Below are 27,124 nucleotides of genomic sequence, written 5' to 3'. Positions count from 1 at the left end.
AACGTGCATCGCAATGAGGTGTGTGAAGGGCCCCTCCCAGACTCTGGCCTCAGAGCAACAGCTATTCCTCCCCAGATCTTACTATAGGTGTGCACTGGACAGCGGGCTTAGACTTGGGGAGCTGAGAGCCTTCCACCAGGCATTACCACAGAGAACTACAGCATAGGCTGTGCAGTCAGGCGGACCAAAGCTTCAGTGGTGGCTCAATAAAGTGGGGATTATGCCAGGTGTTATGAAGTTAGTAGAGCAATGTATTTGAGGACTTAGCGCACATCCCCATGTCTAGTCCTCAGGAAATGGGAGCTAGTGACTTGAGGTGCATCTCCAAGAGTATGTCGGTTTTAGACAAAGAGGGCCAACAATGTTCTAGAGAAAAGCAACTGCACAAGGGAAACATGAAGAAAGGGCTCAGAGGCTGTGTGTGTCAGCACTCAAGGGTCTACCAAACCCACGGGAACCGTGATGCTGGATTTGAAAGCTCTTGTCCCTCCCTTCACGTCCACCGGCCCTTGTGCTGTTCTGGGCACCAGGCATCCTTGACTAGATTTCTCCATGAGGTACAACACACTGGTGGGGTGGTCAAAGAGGAGCCAACTCCAGGGTGGGCTCACCGAGTGAGAAGATCTCCCAGAGAAGGATGCCATATGACCAGACGTCACTCTGAACTGTGTAGACACAGTCAAAGATGCTCTCTGGTGCCATCCACTTCACAGGCAGGCGGGCCTGGAAAGATTATCCCCAGTTATTTGGAGGCCTGCCTTTCTGTGCCTTCCCCAGTCTAGCCCATCCCTTCCTTCCCAGCACTCACATTGCCCTTGACGATGTAGTTGGAGTCATTCATGATGTCCCTAGCCAGCCCAAAGTCCCCAATCTTGGCCACATGCCCGTTGGTCAACAGCACATTTCGAGCGGCCACATCCCGGTGGATACACTGAGGGGAAGCACTGCAGGGTTAGTCTCAGCCCTCCCTTACCTGAGCCCAAGGTAAGGAGGGGCAGAGGGGGCCCCGTAGGCCCCGGGGTCCCCACTGAAGGAGTGGACATCAGTTGTCCTCTACCCTGAACTCCTGTTCAAATCTACTGCAGCCCAAGTTTTGAGAAAATGGAATGTCCTCAATGTCTAGAAGCCACCACCACCCTGCCTCCATGGCCCTTCTAGCTATTTATCTCTGAGAAGCAGGAGCTGCTTTTGAGTGGAGTGGTTGGCCCACGGTGCCAGAAGCAACAATCCCATGCTGTGCACAATCCCTGGCCCATCCTGTTACTGATAACAGCAACAGCTGCTACCTTCAGGGTTTCACAGCACCAGGCCTGGTCCCTCCCTAAGCATGAAAATGAAAGCTCTATTTTGTCCTCAGATAATTCTGTGATTACGCCATTTTATAGATAAAGAGGATGAGGCTCAGAAAACTTAAATCAGTTACTCAGAGTCATACAAGTGGCAAAGTCACCATCAAGCCATGGACTCCCTAGTCTGTTCTGAGGATGATAGTTAGAACTCCCATACCTGGGCACCTCATCCTGGGCTAAAAGTATTTCTCACATTCTCTGATGCCTTCACAACCCTGTGAAGAAGGTTCTGGTTTCATCCCATGAGACCATGTGCTTTATCAATGGAGACACCTGTTGCCCCATTTACAGTGAATGAAAATGAGTGAATAAAACCTGTTTGGGTGCTGGGGATACAGCTCAGCAGCACAGCACCTGCCTGGCAAGTGCGAGGTCCTGAGTTTGATCCCCAGTACCAAAAAAAAACCTGTTTGGAGAAAGTACCCTTCTGGACTCCACCTGGAACAGACACTTTGCTGACTGGAGGCCCCACCCCTCCTGAAGAAACCAACCTGGGCACACCTATCTTCCACCCACTCCTGAAGCCCTTTGAGGCCACTGACCACTTGCTCTCTTGCAGTCTGCTTCCTCCCTCACCCCCACCTCCTCTTCTTTCCTCTCCTTTATTCTCATGCATTGAGCCCCATAGGGTTCTGAGTAAACCCCCCAGTGACCTGAACACCAGAGCAGTTCTGACTTACATTCTTGGAAGCGAGGAAGGCCATGCCCTGGGCCACCTGGCTGGAGAAGTGCAGTAGGTCCCAGAGCTCCAGTGGCTGTTGGTCCCCCTTATCCAGGTCTGGGATAGGAAGAGGCATCAGGGCAGCCCTGTCACAGCCCTGTTCTTCCCTGGCCCCATCCCCTGCCTCCCAACAATCTGCCTCTCCCCTGGCCCTGGTACATCCTCACCTTGTTCAGAGAAGGAGTCATTTGAGGAAGTGGACACTGGCCTCATCTCCACATAGGTGTCCACACCCTGGCTAGAGAAGCCACTGTCCCTACATAGGAGAAAGGGTTGACGGGTGGTCAGTCTCCATCACGGTACTGCCCAGCTTAAGCTTCAGCCTCCAGCTGGCCCATGAACTCTCCTAGCCATTCAGCAGGGAAGGGAAGGGACCTCAAAGTCAACCTTTGTGATGAGGAAACCTCCCCCCCCGACACATTCTAAGTGATCACTGTGCTCTGCTTGGACATCCCCCCAGTGTCAGAGATGTAGCCCATCCTATCTGTGGGCAGCTCTGCCTGATAGAAAGTTCTCTGCTCCTAATGCCAATGGACCCCTGGGACATTCCTCTTTGGTCTTTGTTCTATCAAGGGCCACCAAAAAGTTGTGCTTTTCCCCATAACAACCCTGCTGGAATTTGAGCACATTCTGTGACCCCTTCTTAGAGTCATCTCCTCTCTTCACAGCTGATTCTCACCCCTGGCTTCACATAAAAATCCTTGGGGAGGGGCCGGGGATTTAGCTCAGTGGTTTCACCACCTGCTGCGTAAGCACAAGGACCTGAGTTCGATCCCCGGTACCAAAAAAAAAAATCCTTGGAGAACTCTAAACATTGCCATGCTCAGACCATTCTCTGAAACTAGGGGCAAACACAGCCACTCACAGCTCTCCATCTCCCTGGGGTGAGACAAGAGCAGCTTAAACCCATGTGCAGATGGACCGCCTGGGGAATCTCCTCACAGTGTAGATTGTGACTCAGCAGGTCTGAGCAGGTGGGCCTGAGACGACAGTTTCTAGCAGCCCCACAGTGATGCCTGCTCTTAGGTAGTAGGTGACTCCAGAGCCACTACTGCATCTAACAGTCCCATCAGATAGGATTTCTGAACGCCTTACCCCTGCTCCTCTGCACTGAAGATACGTACCTTGAGGTTACCATACTCTAGTGTTCCCCAAAAAAGAACCAGTGTTTTGTTTATAGACATGTTTATGGCATAGCCACCCTTTCCCTTGTTCTAGAAATGATACCTCTATATTAACATAGCCTGGGATCCCCTTGAAGGATTGGTTCATATGCCCCTTGCCCTTGAAATTTTGCCACTCAGAATACTTTCTCTGCATATTTGAAGATAGAAGCAAATTCTGTGCTTTGGTACTCATTTTTATTTGATCTGGCTCTGTGGGTTCCATCCTGCAGAGGCCCAGTGTGTGTCACCCTCTCAGAGGGGTGTCAGTATCAGAGGAGGAAGCAGACCCGCCCAGGGAAAGAAAGATGGCCTCCTTCTCCTTTTGCTTCCCCAGGGTTGCCAGCTCCCAGTACTTAGGATAAGAGCACAATATATGCCCTTCTTGCTCTGATTTGGTTCTGGCTGCTGTCTGGCTCTGGGGCCCTGCCAATCCCCCCAAGAACAAGACCTGCAGGACATCAGTGTGCTAAGGTGAGCACTGCCCCCAAAGCCATGAGGGCAGGGTAGCTCAGCTCTGCCCCTGCCTTGACTCATGGGTGATATGACACTCGCCACTTCCTCTCTCCGGTTCCCCATATGGTTCTGTCCATCTGGCTCTGCATGGCTTCCAGGAATCACAGCCCCATGGAACAACAGAGGCAGCAAAACTCTGAGTGGTTTGCCATTCTGATGGCTCACCTGGGGAAGCTGAGGCCAGCATGAAGCAAAGAGCTGCCCACAGTCATGCTGTTTTGCCTCTTCTCACCCCACAACTAACTGATTGCCCCCATTTCTCCACACAGATGTGGGGACTGAGCCCAGCCACTCCTAAGTGGGTTAAATATGCTGCAGCCTCCACACACATGCAGTGGGAGAAACCAAGTATTCCCTGAGTCTTCCCATCTCCAGCCGGGCCTCCAGGCATGAGTCAGGGCTAATCTGTTACATATGTTAAGGTGATGATTTCATTAACATATGTCTTCGTCAGCCTAAGAGCTGCCCATCATTGCCATCTACCCGCCCACAATATGGTGCCTGCCCACAACATGGTGGGTACTCAGTATTTGTTGAACGATGGGAATATGTAGTAGAAAAGCAGAGCTCCTATAAAACCTGGGTGGCTACTCCTCATGGCACAAACTGGCATGTGAGGGCCACCTACTCTGGAGCTGGCTTTGCAGACAGACCTGGGTCCCACCTCCCCATCCTGGCTCCTTCCTGTCCTGTGCCAGAGTACTACCTGCAAACATACTTCTTTTCCAGGTGGATGTTCTTGTAGCCAGTATCCCCTTCAGGGTCCTGGCCTGGATGAAAGCTGGGTTCCAGCATGGCCTCAGCCTTTTTTCGAAGAAAGTTGAGCAGGTCGCCATAGCAGCAGTACTCAGTGATGACCAGGACAGGGCCTAGAGCAGCCAAGAGTGTAATGTGAGCAGCAGCACGGGGTTGGGGCAGTTAAGCCCCAGGCTTGGGACCCAGCACCTAAATTCGAATCCTGGCTCTAATCAGATTTCTTGATGTCTTCGTAATCCCACCAGTCCCACTCAGAAGAACTTAAAAAAAAAAAATCTTAAGCCCAAGAATCCTTCCTTCAAAAGAAAGCTATGGTGGGCCAGGGATGTAGCTCAGTGGTGCCACACCTGCCTGGCAAGTGCAAGGTCCTGAGTTTGATCCCTGGTACCACAAAAAAGAAAGAAAGAAAGAAAGAAAGAAAGAAAGAAAGAAAGAAAGAAAGAAAGAAAGAAAGAAAGAAAGAAAGAGGGGGGGAAGGAGGGAGGGAGAGAGAGAGCGAGAGAGAAAGAAAGAAAAAGAAAGAAAGAGAAAGAAAGAAAGAGGGAAAGAAAGAAAGGCAGGAAGGAAGGAAGAGAGAGAGAGAGAGAGATCTATGGCACTTTAATATAGGGTGAAGCGTGGGGCCCTGGGACACCTCTGAGGTCCCTGGAGCAAGTGTCCAAGCATCTTTGGGTAGCGGCTTCTTAAAACATAGATTTGGGGGCCTGAGGATATAGCTCAGTGGCACAGTGCCTACCTGCCAAGCATGAGGCCTTGAGTTCCATTCCTGGTATCAAAACAAATCAAAAAAGGCATAGATTTGGGGGCTTTACTCTAGACCTACAGAATCAGATCCTCTGGAAGCAGGGTCCAGAAATCTGCGCCTATTTTTTGTGTGTGTGTGTGGTGTTTTGAGACAGGGTCTCACTATATAGTTCGTGCTGGCCTTGAACTCACTATGATGTAGCCCAGGCTGGCCTCAAACAGCAGTCTTTCCTCCACTCCACCCTACCCCTGTGTGCTGGATTACAGGCATATGTCACCACACCCAGCCAGAAAGCTCTACTTTTATCTCCTTCCACAAATGCTCTGATGCTCAGAGATGTCTGTGAACCATGGACCAGAGCTTTGTAGAGCCACCCCTTAGTAGCTCCTACCTAGTCCAGGAGTCAGGCCTAGGAATTTCAAGGGTGCTGAGGCATTTGGAACAGATAAGGGGAAGATAGAGCTGGTGTCCCCAGGTCCCTGAGATACTCACCCAAAAAGGCCCAAGACCACAGGCCCCATTCCCACCAGGCCCCCCTCACCTCCATGGGTGCAGGCTCCCAGAAGGTTGACTATGTTCTCATGCTGGCCCAGGTGACTCATGATTTTTAGTTCTGACATGAGGGCTTCCTTCTCATCCGCGTGAGCTGTGGCTGGGAGATGGGGCCACCGGTCAGAGCAAGCAGGGGACATCCAGGGGCCCAGAGGAACAAAAGTCCAAAAGAGGGAGGAGGTGAGATACAGACACACAGATTGGAGGGAGAGAAAAAGGGAGAGGTGGGTCTGTTGCTGACCTTGTCCCTGGATAACAGGTAGCCAAGCTGTAACCAGGCCATGGCCCTAGATTACTTCTATGCACCCTAGCCTCCCTGAGACTCTCAGAAGCCTTTCCCCACCCAAAAGTTGACCAAGACCTCCTCCAAGCCAGGAGTCATAGGACGAAAGGCTTCACATGAAAAGCCAAGTCCTACCCTCCTGGGCTCTATCTCCCAAGTTCCAGCAGGCTGAAATGGGAGTGGTGCCACCCCCAGCACACACTGATTCCCAGCCCCTGCCCCCAGGCCCCATTACGTCTCTAACTCACACTTCAGCATCTTCACAGCCACCTTCAGGACAGCGTCTTCTTTGCCCAGACCAAAAGCTGTGGCCTCTACCACCTTCCCAAAGGCGCCAGCTCCAAGGGTCTTACCTGCCATACACACAGACTCTTTAGGGCCCTGGATACTAAAGGGTCTACTGCTCAGGGCCCACAGGCTTCCTACAGCCCCCACTAGCCCCGTGAAGAAGGGCATTGGGTGCTTGGACCCCATCTCACCAAACTGCAGATTGTTTCGGGGGAACTCCCACTTCTCATTGTAGGGCAGCTGGGTGGGGTCAATGAAGATGTAGTTGTTGCCCTCATAGCTCTCAATGATCTTCCAGCGCACTTCATACTTGGGCTTCTGCAGGAGGGGGAGGCATATGGTATCTGGGTCTGGCAGGCTAATCTTAGATCTCATCTCTCAGGAGCAGTGGGTGGGAGAAGTTCCAAAGCACTCAAGGAGGAAGACAAGGTGAGCCCTGCCATGTGCTGAGGGTCATGGCATCTCACGCACACGACACTGACAGCCAGGCCCTGCTGGACTGTCTTACTATGAGACCTTCCCTTCTCCAAGCCTCAGTTCCCCAATCTGTGTATTGAAGGCCTCTGAGGATCTCGATATCTCTGAATAATTTTGATAATTACTGGGCCAGGAAAGAGAATAGAACTTGAGATATATTCATTCACTTATCCACCTGCCTATCTTCTCATCTGATCAGTTTTTAATTTTATTTTTTATTTATGTTGCAGTGTTGGGGACTGAACGTAGGGCTTCACGCATGGTTATGAACATGTTTTACCACTGGGCCACACCCCATGCCCTTTTTTTTTTTTTGGTGGAACCGGGATCAAACTCAGGACCTTACACTTGCCAGGCAGGTGCAGCACCACTGAGCTGCATCCTGGCCCCCCTATTTTCATTTTTAATTGTAGTGAAATATACATAACATTTACCATCTCAATTATTTTTAAGTGTGCATTTCAGTATTAAGTTCATTCACATTGTTGCACAACCAATTTCTTGCCAAACTGAAATTCCATACTGATTAAAAGCCAACTCCGCATTATTCCCTCCTCCAGCCTCTGCCTACTGAGGTACTACTTTCTGTATCTATGAATTTTATAGTTCTGTACTTTATATAAGTGGAATTGCCAACATTAGCCTTTTGTGCCTGGCTTATTTCACTTAGCATGTCTTCCAGGTTCATCCCTGCCTTAGAGTATGTTAGAATTCCCTTCCTTTTTAAGGCTGAGTAACAGTCCCATCCGAATATTTTATGAGCATCTATTTGTGCGAGCTGTAGCTGTTTCAGCATTAAACAAGACAGACTCTGGGCCCAGGTGGAGTTTGCATTTTCGTGGCTAGGAATACATTCAATTCAAATAAGTATACATGTGGGAAATTTTCAGATAGTGCTGTGAAGAAAATAAAGCAGGTTAATGGGATAGACAGTGACAAGCAATGTAAGACAAGACCTCCAAGGACCCAGCTGTAAGTTTTTCAAGCATGGTGTACACAAACTCTACAGTCTTGAAGGGGGAAGGATCCTGGCAGCTAAGGGGCAGGAAGGTGGCCGGTATGGACACGTAAGGTAAGGGGAGGGTCCAGAGGCAAGAAGGTCCCTGAGGATGAGACAGGTGGGTGACAGATGGTACCCCTGGATTGGAACTTCTGCTGTGGCTGGCTTCAGTTCCTTCCTCAGCTCTCTATGCTGTTTCCGTCCACCCTGGGGAGGAGGAGCAGCCACCTCTCCCTCCTGCCCCCGGGCAGCTGCACAGGGGCATCATGCCAACAGCTGCCCATGAGAAGTGCTGAGGAAAGGCCAAGTTTAGTGGGAAAGTGGAAGCTAGGATGGGAGGTGGAGGACACTGAGGCCTTGGGTCAGCAGACCAGTTCTTTTGGGTCAGGCCTCAGGAATAGACTGACTCGGCTGGGTACCCCAGCTCAGGGACCTAGACGGTGTGTGCACGGTGGCAGGGAGGAGGGAAGCTGAGCTGCACGTCTTGCCAGGTTAAGAGAAAGATTCTTGATAGGTATAGGAAAGAGCTTCCAGCTGGTAATTTGGGAGAAAAAACTACAGTTAGACACGAGAAAGAACTTCGGGGTTCTGGTGCGGGAGAGCAGGCTACAGGTAAACTTAAGGACAACCATGTCACAGGCTGGGAGGAGAGTCTGAAAGGTGACATAGGAGGAACTTCCTGAGCCTCTGAGGATTCAAACCCTGCATGTGGGCACCTTTGTCACCTAAAAGAGACCATAAGTGGAGCAGGGAGGGGTCCTCTGACCTCTCCCAGCCACATCCATCTCCAGGAGCCTCTGTGGCCAGGGCTATTTTTTTCCTTCCTCTGGCTCCCTGCAGCTGGGCTGAGTCAGCCCCTCCCCACTCCAGCTGCAGGGGCAAAGGGAAGGAGTCAAGGGAGGTGGGGCGGTTGGCTGGAATCTCACATCTCTAAGTCCTAGATGTCAGTGCCAAGCTCCTGCCTACCTGCCTGCCTCCAGCACCCCCACCCTCTTTTTGCTCCTCCCAGGGACCTGTGCCATTTCTGAATAGGCTCCCCTGTGGCTCTAGTGTGGCCATCTCAGCCAATTTCCTAAGAACAGGAGTGGAGGTTGGAATGGCAGCAGTAGGCACTTACTGAGCACTTCCAGCGAGCAGGACCCTGGTCCGGACACTCACTGGACGTCATCTCCTCTGTTCCTGTAACCCAGCCTACACCCCATGCTTGCATCTAACTTCCCTTCTGGGCTTGAAGTGAGAATAGAGACAATGAAGTCTCACCACCCTCCTCATCTAGGCTAGTTAGCTCTGAGCGGTGGATGCTCTGCCTCAGGAAGGGGGAGAGTTGAGCAGTTCCTTGGGAGAATCCCTGGAGTTCCCTCCTGTCCTCAGAGCTCAGTTCCAGGCCCCAGAATCTAGTTTCTCCCGTGCTCTCAGCCATCCCTCCTCTGTGCCCACCCCTCCCTCCCTGGGTCCCTCCTCACAGCCTGCTGACTCCTGCCCTTTCCTCTTCCTCCTTGGGCCCTTCCCTGGTCTCTTCAGGGGACAGAAGGGTGATGACTCAGCCCTGAGTCAGAAGCAACCCTTCCACAGATGGGACCACTTCTCACTCCAGGCCCAGGCAGTGAGGACAGCTCAGGCCAAGTGCCCAGTGAAGGGGCAAGGCAAAGGAGGCCTGGATGCGGGCCCTGAGGGAGGGGTGACTGATTTGAGCCCTCTTGTCCCACGGGGGGCACTCCAGGTTAGAGGAGCTCAAGGGTGTGTGAATGGATGTTGGGGAAGAGGGACCCTAAGGCCTTGGGTTTGAGCCTTGAGCAGGCTCAGGGAGCAATTGGATTTCCTGGATGGGAAATAAAGGAGTGACTGAGAGTACATGTTCCAAAAATGGCCCCGTGGAGAAACCATAAAGTGTCCTTAAATCACAGCACAGCAGCCAGAAAGGGCTGTACCGGTCCTGGGGCCCCTATATCTCTGGTGCTGCTTGGGCCAAGCAGTAGCTCCTGGGTCCTGGAAAGTAGTTCCCAGTTCCATATAAGGAAAAACTTTGCACCCGCTGAGTTCTCAGAGAAGGAACCAGCAGCCACAGGAGTGAGTAAGGTCTAGTCTCTGGAGGTGGTGAGCAGGGCCCAACAACTTTGGGGGTGTAGTCAAGGAGATGCCCAATCTCAGGCTACCTCGGGTTCCCCATTCGACTTCCTCCTGGGATGAGGGTCCGTGCTCTGCCACAGAGCACTGTCTGTACCTTGCACCCTCTCAAGTCCTTTACAAGCATTAGGTCAGGGAATCCTCACCACAACCTTCCATTATTAACCTTGTCTACAGATGGAGAAACAGAGGCCTGGAGATACCAACTTTCCTGTGCTCCTGTAGACAGAGGTCAGCAGAGCCGGGATTTGGACCTTGATCCTCTACTCCTACCCCTGGCTCTTAAAGCAGACTGCAGAAGCTTCCTATGTTAGAGGAGGAGGGCTGTTAAGGACCACCCAGTTGCACTTTGCAGGAGGGAAAGCTGAAGCTGGCATCATAGTGAGTCAGCCATAGTCACCTGGGAAAGCAGTGTTTAGCTGGGTCAGGACCCCTGGAGTCAGCCTGGGCCTCTTTTCCTGGGGGCTCCATGACAGCCACCTTCTCATTCAAGGTACTGCACAAGCATAGGGAGCCTGAGCCACAACTGCCCTCATCTGTCCATCCATCCTGCCCACTTCCACTCAGGTCCTTTGCTCCCCAGGCCCCCAAGGCAAGGATGGCCAGGAGAAGGCCATGAAGGAGACACAACAGGGGTTACTCATTCTTTAATCACTCTTTGTTCAAACCCACTGACATCCCTGGACCTGCAGGAAGGGCTCTATCCCCTCAGACCCTCAACCACACCCTTTCTGCCTCCTCTTGCAGGTATCACCTCCGGAGCCCGCCTTGCTCTTCTGCTCACCTGCTCCTCTGCACACACTAGGAATACCTTTTCCCAAGTCTTGTGTCCCCTGCTGCTTCCTCAGCCTCCAACGCCTGTCCAGATAAGGCCAGGCCACCTCTCCAGGTCTCCCTTCTCCATGGCCATGGGAGAAACCTCCACCTCAGACACCCACCCCAGGATTCTGGCCAGAACATTCTGGGCTTCCAAGTGCAGGGGTCATCATCTTTTGTGTGAGGGGGTGGCTTAGCTAGCCAGGTGATGGAGGCACTGGGATCCAGTGCCAGCCACAGCTCTCTGTCCATGGCAGGTTCCTCACTCTTGCTGAGCTCAGAGTCCTAATGTGCAGAATGCCGACTCCTATCCTCTTTGCCTCCGAGTTGTTGCAAGGGTGAAATAAGAGGATTTGATGTTTCACCTAATGGCTATATGCATGGTTTGGAGATTAGTCCCATTGAGGTTAAAAACCAGACTCTGTCATGTATCAGCCATAGACTAGGGCAATTCGGCTTCTGACTCTGTAAATAGGGTTGGTAATGGCACCGGCACACCACAGCTGCTCAAGGCATTTAGTGAGATGATGTAGGCAGCATGCTTCATAAAATGCACCTGAGTCACTATTGTCCAGCAGCCAGACAGGCAGTGCCCTAAATACATAGCAGGCAATAAATGGCTGTTGTCATCAATAATCATACTAAATAATAAAGAGGATGGCAACAACCAGGACACATCCTCTTCCACAAATCCATGTACTACACGAGGACAAGACTCAGGCCAGCCCCAGAGATGCCTCTGTGTGCCCATCTCACCTGCTGAGCACCTAGAAGCCTGGGCTGGAACAGGGTCCCATGATTAAGCTCCCCCAGGGTTCTGGCACCATCTCTGTAAGATGTGACCTCACAGTCATAGCAATTCCTGCCTTGGAGAGTAAAGCCTGCCAGGGCAGTGTCAGAGGGCATGCCTTGCCCATGTTGGCACACAGCAGGCACCTACTAAAGAGCTGCTTGCTGCATGACTGACAGAGTGAGGGAGTGTGGGCTGAAGAGTGGATCCGTGCAGCTTGGCAATGAAGTCCAAACGTGGCTGTGCCAGGGCCTGGTCCTCAGGGCCCGGCCATCCTGCTCCCTCCCAACCCTCGAGCTCACCTGCTTGTACTTGTACAAGAGCAGTAGCAGCAAGAGCAGCAACAAGGCCATGATGGAGATGCAGGCAGCCATCACTGGTGTGAAGAAGGGCTCCTCAAGCTGCCTTGTGTGGGCTTCTAAAAGGGGCAGACAGCAGAGCGAGCAGGCAGTGAGGCCTCAGAGGCTCCCTGCCCCCGCCCCGCCGCTGAGCCCAAGCCGGCTCACTGCCTGGAACATAGCAGGTGCTCAGCTGATGCTTAGTAACTGAATGCAGTGTCCCCTTGCTGAGAGGAATCCTCTAGGGCTCAGTGAGCATCTGCAGACCGTGCTCTGAGAAAGGATGGACAGCCTGTCCAGATCTGTCCTGTGTAGTTCCAAACCCTATCTAGAAGCAGGGCCTCCTTGTGGCTGTGGGCCCCCCAGGTCATGCAGTCCCACCCCCTGCCGGTACAAGAAGCCCCTTTCCAGCAGCCTGACCAAGTTTCCATCTACTGCACACACCCTGAGATAGAGGTTCACTACCTCCACTTCAGCGTAGACTGAAATCTGCCTCCAGTGTAGCATCTCCCCTGCAGCTTCCTCACCCATCCTTTGGAACTAAACAGCTCTTCTCAGGCTCATGGTCCTGGGGTCTCCTCTTCCCTAGATCTATAACCCTGTTTCTCTTGATGCCACCTGAAGGACATAACTTCATTCTCTTGACAGACCAGGAAAGAACTTGGGTCTGAGGACAAATCTCACTTATGCCACTTAGGACATGGGTAACACTGAACCTATGACTTCTAAGTCTCGGGTTTATCATCCTCCAAATAGGAAGGAAAATAGGACTTAACTTCACTGGGTTGAGAGTACATTGAGATAATACCAGCAAAGAGCTCTTGGCACAATGCCTGGTATGGTTGGCTTTATTACTTAAAATATATAACCACCAGGAGCGACGCTGAAGCAATGGGGCCCTGGTGGCATCTGCTCCAAGGCCAGCAGCTGACGCACAGGAGCGAGGACTTCTGAATGAGAAGAGGCAGTTGGGCTGCTCTGCATCCCCTGGACCCAGGGAGCCTCACCCATGTCTGGCACACAGTGGGTGCTGAGACCTGGCTGCAAAGGGCTAGAGGGTGCTGTGTGTCTCTGAGAACCAGAGAACTGACCCTGGGGGGCTTTTGTGCAGAGAGAAAGGTGGCCTGTGTTAATGCACAGAGTTGGACATCAGCCCTGGGTCCCTGAGTGGATTGGACTGTGTCTCAGGGCAGGAGGGAAGGCAGGGAGAGATGGAGGAAGCCGTTCCACTGGCCTCAGGCTTGGGATTGCCTGTCTCTCTAACCGGACTCTAACCTCCGTGGGGCACTGGCCTCCTGCACAGAACAAGAAGTGCCTAGCACACAGCGTGTGTAGAAAATCCATACTGTGAATTAATGACTGAGTTACAGAGTAGGCATGTGATTAGGGGATCAGCTTGCTTCAGGCTGCTTTCTCTCTGGACTTCATTCTTCCTCCTCCTACCCTTTCCCCTGAGTCTCAGTTCCACAGGTTTTTCTTATCCCTGCCCTGCCTCTAGAGCTCTGTTGGCCAGGAGGAGCCCAGGGTTGACACAGAGAGGTAGGTCTCAGTACTGCTGGGATCTGCTCCCAACAGGACTTCTGGCTCTGGCTCCTTGGGGGATGGGCAGCTCCAGGACCCCCACCTGTAAATGCTGGCCAGGAGGGGAGGAGCAAGGCTCACCTCTAGCGACTGGCCCAACGATCCCGGAGCTGTTCCCCATGCTGTTGCAAGCCCTGCACTCATAGGTCACATTGGGCTCCAGGGTCCAGAGGGTGAGCTGGCTCTGAACAGTCACTTTGTGGAAGGGTTCCTGGCTCAGGACCTCAGGGTTCGAGTCCTCCCAGACACGTAGCACCTGGGCCTTATCACATCTGGGAAGAGCAGAACATGGCTCAGGGTTTTAGGGTCCCCAGCCTGGGATGCCCCTCCCATTTATGGGTGTCCAGCCCCTCAGCCCAGGTGAGGGAGGTGAGCAGAACCCACTTACTTGTCAGTGTGGCCTCTGCACTTCAGCCAAGTCACATTGGGCTGGGGGTACCCAGAGGCAACACAGAGCAGGGTGTAGGAACCATTCATAGAGTTCCATGTGACACTGACCTCTGGGGAGTCTGGGGCGGAAACGAGAGTGGAAGTGAGAGGTTATCAGCCCCTGAGGCCACTACACTGAGCTGCTCTCCCCACCCTCCCAGTACACCCCAAACCCAGGCCACTCTGGGGGGCTATGTGCAAAGCCTACCCCATCACTCACATTGCAGGGTGAGGTTGAAGGTCAGGGCACTCCAGCCTCCCTCGTTCCAAGCCTGGAAGGAGTATCGGCCAGCCTCGGAGGGCTTTACACGGGTCAGGAAGAGGCTGGAGGAGTACCTGCAGAGAACGGTGTGGTTGCCGGGAGGCCATGACTGCTGGCGGGGGGAGCAGGGGGAGGCCCAGGGCTGAGACAACAGCCTTACGGGAGTTGTTTTCTTTTTTGTAAAGTGTCCAGGGCATACATGCCAGATGGGGTGTCACGGAGACAGGCGAAGACCACCAACCCTATTTTCTTTGCTGGTCTCATCTGAAGGTATTTTTCCTAAGGTTTAGTAGAGGGGATGTCTATAAGATGCTTTCACAGGCAAAGCAATCGCTGCTGAAATTCCTTAAGTGCCAGTCATGCCAAGAGGGACTATGAGAGAGAGGCAGCAGAATATAGTGCCCCAGGGCCACCATTTCTGTTCTGTGTGACCTGTACAGGCACTTAACCTCTCTGCTCCTCCACTTTTTTTGTTGTAAGGGTGATGCTAATGGTTATTCATCTTAGCCTGAGGGCTGAAGGGCTATGTATTTAGGGTGGCTGACACAGAACCTGACTCATTGTAGGTACTCAGAGGAATGGTACCCTTTATTACAGAAAAATCCTGGAAGCAAATGCTAATTTTTAAAAAGTCATGTTGGCTGATTCCAGGTCATTTTTTGTTTTATTCTTTTCTTAATCTCTATTTCATAATTTGTCCAGAATAAATGTACTGTTTAGGTAATAAACACATTTTTAAAAATAAGCGATAGCAGAGCTGAAAGTGTAGTTCCATAGTAGATAAGAGTGCTTCTCTAACATGTGTAAAGCCCTGGGATCAATCCCCCACACCACAAAATAATAATACATTTTTTAAAACTAATAACTGATAGCAAATTACCAGTTCTTGCTTGGAAAGTGGTGTAGCTACTACTAGACTAAAATCCATGGTATCCAAAAGGCAGTCTCATTCTGCCAGACTTTTGGCAGTCAGAACCTTCCACACGTTAATCCCTTTTTCAAAAAAACAACACAGGGGCCAGGGATTTAGCTCAGTGGTTTCACCGCCTGCTCCGCAAGTGCAAGGACCTGAGTTCGATCCCCAGTACCAAAAAAAAAAACCAAAACACAGATCACTTCATGAACTTTTATGTTATTCTTGGGCAGGGGCCAGGCTAACAATATCTATATTGTTCCAATTTTTACATATGTACTACTGAAGTGAGTACCACATATCAAATCATGAGACAACTAACCTCTACTTCAACTGAAAGGAACATAATTTTGGAGAGTGAGTGGAATGCACCATCATGACACACCATTGCATGAACTAAACTTCCAGGACTTGGTGCCCAGGCCTGTCTGCCCTAGGTTGAACGGCCCCCAAGCACTTTGTCTTAGGGGATCTCATGGTTCCTTACCACAAAGTCTCTGTTTCTTGTGGACCCCTGAACCTCTCCCTGTATCAGCCCATTCACTGAGGTCTACAGGCTCTGGGTTCAGAACTTCTGCTTTGCGGAGGGAAACAGAGGCCCAGGTCAGAAAGCACCAGATGAGAACTGAGAGCAGGAAGATGAAGGCACAGGGCACCCTGCTGCTTCTGATATTGGACAAGCAAGATTCTAGCAATCATTGAGGTCTGGAGCTTCATAAAATGGAAGAAGATCCCCAGAGAGTTTTGAAGTTGGAAGATGCTAAGAGATTATCCAGCCCAGGGATGACAAACAGGTCTCCTCAAGTGCCAACTATGCTGGAAATAGTGTCCAGGGACTGTATTGAAGATTCTGAGGCTACATCCACATTCTACAGGAGAGTCAGAGAAAATATGGTTTAGGGATGTCAGTCACCAGTGTGGTAAGCATGGCTCACATTAGCTATCCTTGGAGCTGCACTCTCTTATCCTGTTAGAACAGGGTAAGAAACACATTTTAATACTTGGTAACAGCCTTCTTCTTAGGGAGGAAATTTTTTGTTTAAATACTACTTGGTTAGTCCATTTTGGATGGGAAAGTCAGACCCTGAGGACAGAGTCCATAAGGAGACAAGAAAAAGCTTTCTAAAATGGTAGAATGTGGGAGTGGAGAGGTGACAGAAAAGGGCCAGTTTAATGAGACTTCATGTTATGAGAAAAGTTTTGACCCTGTAGAGAAGAGCAGCTAGGGATTGATTCTCGGAGGTAGTAATCAGGACTCTAAAGTACTGACTCATCTGTGATTGCCTGACATTTATTCACTCTACCAGACCTGTGTACACAGCAGATACCTTGTACAGCCATTATTAGAAATGTGGCTCTGGGGGGAAATCATGGAGAAGTGGGCTGTTCTCTATATCTGGACCACCCATGAAAGCGGAAAAGGAAAGAGGCTGAGAATTCATGAGGAATCCTGAGGGACCCTGAGAAGGTGGAAATGGTGGAACTGTTGAGGATAGCATTGGATTTCCCAAGAATGTGGGACAAAGGGGTAAGGCAATTCCATCCAAACCTCAAAAACAGATGACTGACACTGAGGTTCCACATAGTCAGTATGTCCTAAAAAGGAAACAGGCCACACACAAGGTCACAGAGCAAATCTGGGACATGATCCAAGTATCCTGATTCCTAGCTGAAGCATCCCCTATCTGGCTGCAAGGGCAGGCAGACAGGAGGTGACAAGTGGTACCTACCTGTATGTGCTCTTGATGGTGTTAAAATTCAACTTGTGCTCGTGATCAGAGAAGGGTCCCAGGTAGGTCCAGTTGTAACCTTGTAGGCTGGGGTAGGCCTCCATTTTGACTTCTAGTCTGAGGTTCTCACCCACAGTTACTTCCTGGAGGAGGTCCTGCTCAGAGGTCAAATTCAAGTAGGGACTCTCTGGAAAGCAACACATGGAGATCTAGCATTAGTGGGCAGTTTATTTGTTTATTTGTTCACTGGCCTCCATGTGCCAGCTTACAGTCTCTACCCACAACCAAGTCTTCCTCTTACACCTCTCTTCCAACTCTCCATCCATCTGTCTATCCTTCCAAACTCCAACCACTTCCCAATACCGCCCCCCCCCATTGCCAGTCTAGTCCTAAGCTTGGACCATTGCAGTAGCTTTCTAACTTGTCCTCTTCCTTCCCTTGTCTCCCTAAAGAGAGTCCTCAACAAAGCTCTGTTAAATCTTGCTATATCCTAGCCTCACAATATTAGTCCTCTGCTCAAACACTCTAGCGGCTCCCCACCTCTTTCAAGAGGAAAAGCCCAAGTCCTTACATTGGCCCATAAGACTCTAGGGATCTGCCACCTCCTCAAGTTTTACCTCTCTGGCCTCATTTGCACCACTCTTCCCTAGGTTCGTTTCATCCCAGCCACACTGGCCAATTCATTTCTTGAACATGGCAAGCATGAGGGAAGTCACAGCTGATCTCATCTTAAATATTATTACATACATATGTTGGGTACGTAGGTTCGTGGTCATGAGGAGCTGTGTGTTTGTACATGACTAATGTGAAGGCATAACATTGAAGCTGTCAGTTTAGTTAAAACACGTTTTATAAGGGTGTGCCATATTTGATCGTGTTTTATCTATGAGAGACACAGAACTCTCGTAAATATTGCTATATATCTTTGTTCAACAATTTCTAGATTATAACTGAAAATAAATTTAAAATCATGTATTTTATTATATAAATAAAATAAATGCAAATTTTCAGTGTTTTAATCTTTTTTCACATTTCAGCATATGCTCGTAATGAATACATCTCTTTAATACATGCAACCTCCTCTGAGTTTTTGGACCATGACCTCTTAAGAACACTGCTATTACCCGTGCCTGAAGTTCCCTCCTCTGAAACATCTGCATGGTTTGTTCCTTCACCAGCTTCAAGTCTTTGCCTAAATGCTAGCTTCCCAAAGAGAGCCCCTTCAATGACCACCCTGTTTGACACAGCAAATGCTGCAGAACTTCTTTGTCCTTTACAATTTATTCTGCTCACTGCTTTTCTTCCCTCTTCTGCAGCACAAATTTCAGATGGGCAGGGGTTTTACACCTGTTTCATTTGCAGCTGTGTCCTCAGCATCTAGAACATTGTCTGGCCCACAGTGTGAATGATCACAAACATTTATTGAGTGACTACTACATGCCCACAGTAGAAACACATAGGAATAGTAGCCATGATTGAGGGACAAATATATGTGCTTTTCTCCTCTTCCCCTTTAGAGCTCACAGCCACCCCAGATTCTGCTTCCAGTCAGGGCACTGCATGTGTTCTTGGGTAGTGATTCATGCTTCCTCTCCCCTCCTCTCTTTGACTCTTGTAACACTCAACACCCGAGCCATGGCCGGACCAAAATGACTAAAGCCTGCTCCCGCTTTCAAGGTGTCCTGCTTCACTTTGGGGTTCCCAGTCCAGTGACTGCCTCTGCTAGCCACCCAACTACCCAGGCCCTGTCCCTTCTCATCCCTTATCAAAGCAGCCAGCAGGTCTTGTCAGTCATCTTGGGTACACCGGCTCCCCATTCCCTGCCATTATCTGAACACTGGAGCAGCTGCCCAGATGGCTCCCCAGCCTCCTCCCTCCCATCCCACCCACCCAACTGGAGAGGGATCCTTCTCAGGCAGTACATCCTCACACACGCCTCGGCAGTGTGAACTCGGCCAGGCCCTGTTCTGCTTAATGAATATCCTCATTTGGTTCTTACAACAAATCTGAGGCCGTTATTTCTACTATCCTCAATTTGCAGGTAGGGGGACAGGTACTGCTAACAGTTGGCACAGCCAGGTAGGGATGCTGCCCAGGAGTGCGTGCTCCTGACCATCACACAGTGTTCCCTCTGTGCACTCTGAGCCCATTGCTGTCCTCTTAACACCTCCAGATCTCTCGGAAGGGTGAGATGCAGGTTACCCCCATGTTAAGGCTCCTTTACCCTCTGATCTCTGCCTTCGTCTCCACTCCCCTGTTGTGGCCGCTGCTCACGCAGCTCCATGTCTCTGTGTTGTTGGCTTCTTTTGCCTCTCCCAAACTCCACAGTTTCTTTGCCTTTGGACCTCACATATGCTGTTCCCTCTGCCAGAAGTGCTGTTTCTCCTCTTGCCCCACCTCTCAGCCCAGCTCACCCACCTCCACTTCTCCTGTGCCGGTTAAGAGGCCACTTTCTCCAAGCCTGAGTTGGAGGAACACCGCATCCTTCACGCTCACACTGAGCACTCATTGTCTGTCTGTTCCTGTGTCTAGGTGACACAAGTGCCCCAGACGTGGAGGAATGGAGGGATGAGTGAGTGAACAAATGAACTTCAGGAGACAGCTCCTGGGTGCCAATTCCAAAGCAGGAAAAATAAAATTCCACTAAAGCAGAATGCAGCAATGCACAGTAGGAGCTCCAAGTGGGGAGAGAGGGCCCTGGGAGAGGAGTCGGGAAGGCTCCCAGGGTTACAGCTCCCTGGCTTGGCCCAGGGTAAAAGCAATGTCCTCCTTGCCATTGGCTTAGAGCCTGGTGCCCCTCCTCTCCCCACCCCCACCCTGCCTGATGCTCACCTACCACCCGGAAGATCATGGAGCTGGAGTTGACGAACTGGTCATTCTGGGCCAAGCAGGAATAGTTGCCAGCATCTTGGAAGCCTACATCATTCAGGTTAAGGGTCAGGACTTTTTGGTAACGGTCATCACGGAAATCAGATCGTGGAGTGATTTTGAGCTGCAGTTAGAAGGGATGGGGATGATATATCAAGGTTGTTAAGGGACTGGAACCATCGGAGTCCAAATCTTCAGCATTTAAGATTACTATCTACCTATCCTTGGCAAGGACTGAACTCTGAGCCTCAGTTTCTTCATGTATAAAATGGGACTGATCCTGGCCCTCTGCCCCTGGGGGTGATCAATATATGACACAAATAGCTTAGGGCTGTGCCTGCCACGCTGCAGCCTGAGCAGAGGCTGAGGAGGGGCTGGGGACGAGGGCATTCTGAGAAGTAGCCTCTCGCCACTGTCTTCTGGACATCCTCCGCTTTCCTTCTCCTCCCTCTCTTTCCCAAAGTCTGAAATAGCGCTTTCCTAAGCTTTGAAGGTGGCCTAGAAATCCCTTGCTAAGACAGGGGTGAGCACATGTCTGGTTTCTTCCTACAAACTGGAGCAAAGATCAAGGAATTCATGTAGTGCCCCCCACTCCCTCCCCCACAAGATTCAGTAGCATGAGCTGAGCTCTGGTTCTGGACCAGCTACTGAATGCAGTGAGATCTCAGACCGGTCCCCTCCCTCTCTGGGCCTGGGCTGTGTTCTAAGCACAGAAACCCCTAAGCTGGAGGCTCTGCCCACGGGCCTGGAGTGGGGGGTGGATGGGCACCTTTGCTCCCTTCTTCAGACCTCAAGCCAGGCAGGGACTGACCTTGGTGTCTCCATGTCTGAGGAAGACGTCGAAGTAGACATCAACATCGCTGGCTGAGCACACAATCTGGGCAGCCTCCCCGCGGATCCGCACCAGCTCTGCCGGCTCCAGTGTCAGGGTTGGGGGCCCTGGGAAGACTGAGGCCGGAGACGAGACCCCTGAGCCCCTCTGCTTCCTGCCATGAGCCAGGCCACTGCCGGGGTCCCCACCATTCTCCCATCCCAAATCCTGGAAGGTAACTTTGATGCCTCCATTTCTCCCACAGCAAGTCCTGTTCCGAAAGAGACCTTGGGAAGTCCATTTCTTCCATCAGCGACACCTCCCTAGCCCCAATACCACTTTCCTGCCCTGGACTTCTGCAACAGCCACCTTGAAAACCTCCCTGCCCCTCCCCCTCTGAACCCCATATAAATTAGCAGTCAAAGTGACCCCTGAGAAATATAACTGGATCTTGCCCCTGTCCTGTATAAACATTGAGTGGCTTCCTGTCACCTTTACCATAAAAGCCAAAACCCGTGACCCTCCTTCAGTGCTTTTCTAGACACCCTACTACCTGTCACCCTTCTTTACTGCACTGCAGCTACACTGGCCTTTCTCACCACAGGGCCTTTGCCCCTGCCTTTCCCACCTGCAGTGCTGTCCCTCCCATGCCAGGAAGAGAGGGCTATTCTCATTCTGCAAATCTTTAGCTTAAAAATTCCTCAAAGAAGCTTTTCATGAATTAGCAGAATTAGCTTCACCCCCACACCCCTACCCCCAGGGGCCCCCTTTTATCACAATTTATATCTACTTTCTTTCTATTCTGACTCTTTCAGTAGGATGTCTAATCCATGAAAGTGACATCTCCTACAGTGGACACAGTGCCTGGCACATCACAGGCAGGTATTAATCTTTGTGCCTGCTGTTGAGGTTGAAAGATACAATGGTTCAACTTCCCAAGGCCTGGAGACACTCCAGGCTGAAAGGGAGCCTGCTGCTCAGTGAGGCTTCCTGAGCCCACACATTTGTTAGCTAACTTCTGAGCTTAGTGACTGTCATAGCAAAATGATCCTGCCTGCTGAGTTGGTTACTTGCATGTGGTCTGTATCCCGCCCCTGACACACCTTGCCCTTCCTGTCATAGATGACTGTGGTGTGATTGAATGGAAGAAGTGACAGGAAACATCTATCGCTTCCTGCCTACAGCCTGCATGGCTGCCAGCCCTCTCTCCCACCTTCCACACCTGGGTAGTCCCTCCCTGCCCCAAGCACCTTGCTTCACAGTGAGCCGGATGCCAAGGGATGTCACCTTCCTGCCGTCCACTGAAGCACTGCACTGGTAGTCCTGGCTCTCAACGTACTTGGCCTTGTGGATGGTGAAACCGTACCAGGGAGAGAAGGAGTAGCTGGTTTGGCGCAAGACAGGCCGGCCACGCACACGCACCAGAGAGACCCCAGCCTCCAGCTCAGGGTCAGTAAGCAGGCAGGGCAGCAGGGCATCCTGACCCTCTAACACTGTCACTTCCTCTGCCAGCAGGTTCCAGGGCCGCTGAGGGTCTGGGGGAGAGGGACACAGTGTTACCATGGCCCTCCCTCCCCGAACATTCCAAAGCCTCTCCAAGTCTCTGGAAAATGGGCATAATCACCAGCTTACCTCACTGGGTTATTGCGAGGATGACATTGAATTAGAAGCACTGCCACAAGTCTCTCTTTGTGGTCAGCGCTCAGAAAATGTGGAGTTGATTTATTATGAGTGTTGGTAGCAGGGGCCAGCCCTCTGCTCATTACAATGGGGGCTGTGTGGCCAGGCCTCTTGGGAAAGGCTGAGTTCTCACCTTTGACATAGAGGTGGATAACGGCGCTGCCCCCCTGGGGGTCTCCAGACTCAGTGCAGCGATAGGTCCCCGTGTGTCTGAAGGTGGCATTGTTGGTGATCAGGTTGTTGCCGGGAGCGTCAGGGTCCAGGTTCCAGTAAGGGGAGATAGGGCCATCCCATTCCACACTGCCATTGCCCATACATCGCAGGTTCACCTTCATACCTGGCTGCACGACCAGCTCAGAGCCGCTGGGCTCTATTACTGGAACCCCGTGACCTGGTGGGTGGGGGTGGCATACAGAAATGAGGCCTGGGGTGCACGCCTGGGCCATACTCTCATCGATGGGTGGTCGCTTGGCAGTGCTGGTGCTGGTGCTGGGAGTTACCTTGAACAAGTCTGTGCCCCTCTGGTCACTTGCTCAACTCCCAAACCCAAGCTCAGGGATAGATGGACATCTCTGATATCCAGGAAGCCACTCCTCTGTGAGAGAGGGCTAGGAGCTTCCTCAACCTCTCATCCAGGCCTCTATCCCACCAGAGTCCCCAGCCTCAGTCTTCCCGGCTGTGGTAACATCATTCTCCCCAGGAGTAGAAACCTTCAACCTGTGTACAAAGTGGGCCATTGCCCCAGCACCATGCCCAGGCTCTAGCTCAAGGCAGGACTCAAACAAGCAAATGAAGAAACAAATGAAATGGAATATTCATGGCCAAGTCCTCTGACTTAATTCACATGGGGAAGAAGAAAAGGGATGTAAGATCTTAGTCTGGCAGAACCAGAGAGGTTCCAAGCACTGGATATCTGGTCTATAGCACAGGGGGATGGCTGGGAGAGTTTGTGCCTCAGTTTCCCAACCTGTAAAATGAGGACAGTAATTGTACCCATTCATTGGCCTGTTAGATGGTTTAAATACATAAAAACCTTTAGAACATCACCTGTGTCAGAATAAGACTTAGCCTTTATGTTTATGATTTAGAATGTCCCCAGGAACCCAACCTGCACCCCAGCACTGCTATGTTTACTGGGGAGCCAATCTCTTTTAAGGAAAATTTTCTTGAAGGAGAAAGGAGAACTTGAAACCCCTGTCAGGCTTTCAGGGAAGGAGGCCAGTTGTTGCCTCTGCAGTGTCAGCATTTCTCCAGGGCCTAAAATAGGGGTAAAGGAGGGAAGTGAGAGCTGATTCACAGCCTCCAAGGGTCTGCCAGGCGCCCCCCCTCCCGCCAGCCTATGTGGGCGGAAACACATTGCTGGTGCCTGGCTTGGCCCCTGGTTTCCGTTCAGCCTGCAACCTTCTGCGGGGGATGGTCTCACTTCTGTTTCCCGGCCCTCCTGGCCCCTGCCCCCTCTCCAAGCAGGGGAGATCCCAGGAGAGGCAGAGCCCTACTCTGGGCCTCAGGGTGCTCTGGACTGTGAGGTTGGGCTTTGCCACTACCCCCATGCTGGACCCTGGGGCCGCCAGCCCTCCTGTCCCAGACCTTTCTGTTTCTGGTGACAGGTGACACAGCCACATGCCAGCCCTGAGAGCATCAGGGCTTCGAGTGAACTTGAGGTTCTCCGCTGTTCTCTATAAACACTCCTAAATGGGGGTCCCCCACCCCCACCCCCGCCCTGAAGCCCAGAATTGGAAAGGCTTCCTCTCCTTATGATTTCAGTATGGCTTCACTTAGGTTGATTTCAAACCCATCAGAAATGTGCCATCTCTCTGCCCAGCTGCTGATCAGTACGAGGGATCTATTGGCATTGAGGCCCTCCCATGCAGTGTGATCCCTAGAAGAGGGACAAGTGTCATTTCCCTCAGCCTTCCGGCAGATCTTGACAGAACCAGCGGGAAACTATCCCTGCAGCTCTCTCCAGTTCCAAGAGTTCACTTGGAGTGTGTGCTCACACCAGCCTGGGTTTGGAACCAGGGCCTCTCCTTCCCAGCCAGGGAGGCTACTCATCCTCTGAGCCTAGGTACTCTGTGTTAGATGGAAGCAATCCCAGCTCGAGAGAGAGAGAGAGAGAGAGAGAGAGAGAGAGAGAGAGAGAGAGGAGAGAGAGAGGAGAACATGAGTATGTGCAGGCCTGGGCTCTCTCAGATGCTCCTGCCCTGGGCTGCAGCTGCAGCCTCATTGCTACATTACTGATGTCCCTTCTGGATCTGCTAGTTTGACACCTAGGGATTTTAATTCACAAGGTCACAGGCTCGGACAGGAACACTCCCCCAGTCCTGGCTCTGTGAACCTGAACTGGCTCCTTCTCTGCCTCGGCCCTTGTCTTGCAGGCAGCTTCTCCCTCCCCTCCCCCAGCCTGTTCCTGTAGCCCTGCTTTGGCCTCCTGGAAATGTGGTCAGAGAAAAGCACTGGTCTCACTTTTACCCTATCTTGTTGTCCTGACAGTCATGCAAGACAGTGCTGGCACCCTCCACTTCCGCCGCTGCCTTTCCTCTAGTGGCTCGGCTGGTGGGGAGGGAAGCCTGCTCAGACCCCACCCCTCCCTAGGCCGGGAACAGGGGCTTGATAAGCTCTGACTGAGGTCCCCTCTCATCTTGTCCATTATTCTTTTTGTTTTGTTTTGTTTTCCAGTACTGGGGATTGAACCCAGAACCTTCCCACTGAGCTACATCCCCAGCCCTTTCTCTCCCTCTCTCTCTCTCTCTCTCTTCTTTTTTTTATTTTGAGGCAGAATCTCACTAAGTACCTAAGTTACCCAGGCTGGCCTCAAACTTGTGCTCCCCCTGCCTCAGCCTCTGCACCTACCTATTCTTTGCTTCTCTCGTCTCAGCTCCTCAAGTCTCCCAAGGCCCAAGACCCCTCCCCTTCCTGGTTGTCTGGCAGACACCTCCATCACAGCTCCCAGGAGGTGCCCCATCTCCACCCCTCTCCTGCAGTGCACATACCCTGCACCTCGGGCCCTCTTCAACCCCGAGCGAGCCGGTCTCCCCGTCTGTAGGCACCGACATCACCCCTCACCCCTCACAGTAGCCCCCCACAGCCCAACACACACACTGTTCTACTGGGCTGAAAAATTAGGTTTCCAGGTCCCTGTGCTCCATCTTTTCTTTTCCCTGGAACTACACACTGGAGCCTCCCCTGCCCCCCCCACACACACACACTGCCATACACACAGGTTTCTGGGGTAAGCACAGGACAAGGCAGTACTTTCTGAGGTGAGAATAGTCTCTACTTTAATAGCACACAGTCATGTATGTGCATTTGTCAAACCTCACGGAAATGTACAGTTCAGAATCTGTGCTTTCTGATGCATGTAAACTAGACCCCAGTGAAAAAGAACAAACACTCAAGCCGGTGAGATAGACTGGGGCAGCGAAAAGCCTTTCTCCTCATCAGAGACCAGATGCACCTTTCCCCCAGGGACCTCCTGGGGAGGCCAGAGTGCAACAGCCCTTCTTTTTCACCAGACTCCATCCTCCTTGAAGGCCGCTCTGAATAAGCTGGCAATGCAATTTGGAAGTAGCTCATCTGTGCTTCTTGGCTCAACAGGCTAAACACATTAGCCCTTCACCTCTGGTCAGGTACCCTCCTAGGTGGAAATCCTGCAGCAGTGCTGCTGCCTGAGGATGAAGTCCCCATCCAGCTCCCCATCCAGAGACCCAGCAGCCTATGTCTTCAATGCCCTGGCTGGAAGACCCTCACTGGCCAGCCCCCGATGCCCTCTAGCCCTGTACTTCTCTCTCACCATGTTCCCACTCCTGAGCCTTGGCCAGAGAAGCCAACCTTTTGTCTCCCTCCTTGACCTCTGACCCATGGAAGGACCACTGCCCCTTTGAACCTTTCTGAGCCAAGCCCTGGCTGGACCCTTGGAGTCACAGCCTGACAGGACTGGGAGAGCCATCAGGGGCTCACTGTACTCAGTGTAGGGCTGGACCACCATCTCCCAAGGGTTTGTCAGAAATGTAGAATCTAGGTCACACTTGAGACCTACCAGGTCACAATCTGCTTTGTAATTAGATCCCCAGGTAATTTTCTACAGACATAGAAAAGTTCCAGAAGCATTGCTCCAGTCTAGTCCACCACTGTCCCCACCACCAAGTCCATGTGGACATCGAAGACCTGAGAGTATCAGGGACTTGCTCAGGACACTCCGTGAGTCCATGGCTAAGCTGGGAGAGATCCACAGCCTTGGCTGGCCTGGTTCCACCCCACCCACACCTTCCTTTCCCTCCAGTGCCTCTCCAGAGCAGATAGCCTCAGATCTAAGTCCAGCGCTAGGAGATGGAAGCACAGAGTGGGAACACCCAGAGGGGCAGTGACTGTCTTCTCACGGGTCTTCTCACAGGCCCTTTCTGTCACACCCCCACCAAAGCCCCGTGTTCTGCTCTTACCATGCCAAACTGTGGCCATCAGCAGGACCAGCAGAGCCTCTGGGCCCATGGCCTCCGTGGGAAGCAGTAGGCTGATGCAGGGCTGCAAGATCAGCAGGGACGTGGTTCCCAGCTATGAGCTCCACAGGGATGGGGACCACAGGACACACACTCCTCACCACTGCACTGGCTGTTTGTCTTGTTTTCCTCTTCCTCCTCCTCCTCCTTGGGGCTGATCCTCTTCTTCCCCTTTTAACTAAGTAAGGCAACCACAGAGTTTGGAAATCTTGGGTGTCTAGAAGAAAACAAAGCCATGACCCTCAAGGGAAGGGGTGGAGTCTGGGGTAGGGCCAGACTGATTCTGGAGAGAGCTGGCTGTGTGGGGACCTTCTGAAGCCATCTCCAAGGGTCCCTGAGCATGAGCAGGTAACTAGTCAGTCAGTAACACAAATAGGGTTTCCCAAATGACCAGGTGACTCAGGATGAGCCCAAGGAGAGGTTGTTACCAGAGTCCCAG

At 51.7% G+C, this 27,124-nt stretch overlaps 1 protein-coding gene and 1 non-coding gene across 3 annotated transcripts in view; both read right to left on the bottom strand.

The window, feature by feature from the left end:
• Csf1r (colony stimulating factor 1 receptor) overlaps positions 1-26,880 on the bottom strand; it is a 28,765-nt gene extending 1,885 nt beyond the window's left edge. Inside the window, exons 1-18 of one of the 2 annotated variants that reach the window (XM_004854406.4) lie at positions 26,629-26,880; positions 22,326-22,583; positions 21,763-22,047; positions 20,513-20,649; positions 19,666-19,825; positions 16,834-17,020; positions 14,149-14,264; positions 13,888-14,008; positions 13,581-13,771; positions 11,883-11,998; positions 6,565-6,691; positions 6,334-6,438; positions 5,792-5,902; positions 4,456-4,618; positions 2,238-2,326; positions 2,030-2,127; positions 809-931; positions 612-723 (exon numbers count right to left, since the gene is read on the bottom strand). In XM_004854406.4, coding sequence (XP_004854463.2) covers positions 612-723; positions 809-931; positions 2,030-2,127; positions 2,238-2,326; positions 4,456-4,618; positions 5,792-5,902; positions 6,334-6,438; positions 6,565-6,691; positions 11,883-11,998; positions 13,581-13,771; positions 13,888-14,008; positions 14,149-14,264; positions 16,834-17,020; positions 19,666-19,825; positions 20,513-20,649; positions 21,763-22,047; positions 22,326-22,583; positions 26,629-26,677 — 2,548 coding nt within the window. In that variant the 5' untranslated portion in view covers positions 26,678-26,880. The remainder of the gene's footprint in view (positions 1-611; positions 724-808; positions 932-2,029; positions 2,128-2,237; positions 2,327-4,455; positions 4,619-5,791; positions 5,903-6,333; positions 6,439-6,564; positions 6,692-11,882; positions 11,999-13,580; positions 13,772-13,887; positions 14,009-14,148; positions 14,265-16,833; positions 17,021-19,665; positions 19,826-20,512; positions 20,650-21,762; positions 22,048-22,325; positions 22,584-26,628) is intronic. The other variant, XM_004854408.4, reaches the window with a different exon arrangement.
• On the bottom strand, positions 15,292-15,398 carry LOC147826662 (U6 spliceosomal RNA). The gene has a single exon (XR_015438882.1). It is a non-coding gene; the product is annotated as a U6 spliceosomal RNA (small nuclear RNA).
• Positions 26,881-27,124: the final 244 nt, after the last annotated feature.

This window comes from Heterocephalus glaber, unplaced genomic scaffold (genome assembly GCF_053883595.1).
Source record: "Heterocephalus glaber isolate CG9 unplaced genomic scaffold, H.glaber_assembly_v1.0 deba00001463, whole genome shotgun sequence".
Classification (NCBI taxonomy): domain Eukaryota; kingdom Metazoa; phylum Chordata; class Mammalia; order Rodentia; family Bathyergidae; genus Heterocephalus; species Heterocephalus glaber.
The sequence above is the reverse complement of the archived record's forward strand: the minus strand, read 5'-3'. Positions and strand labels throughout refer to the sequence as shown.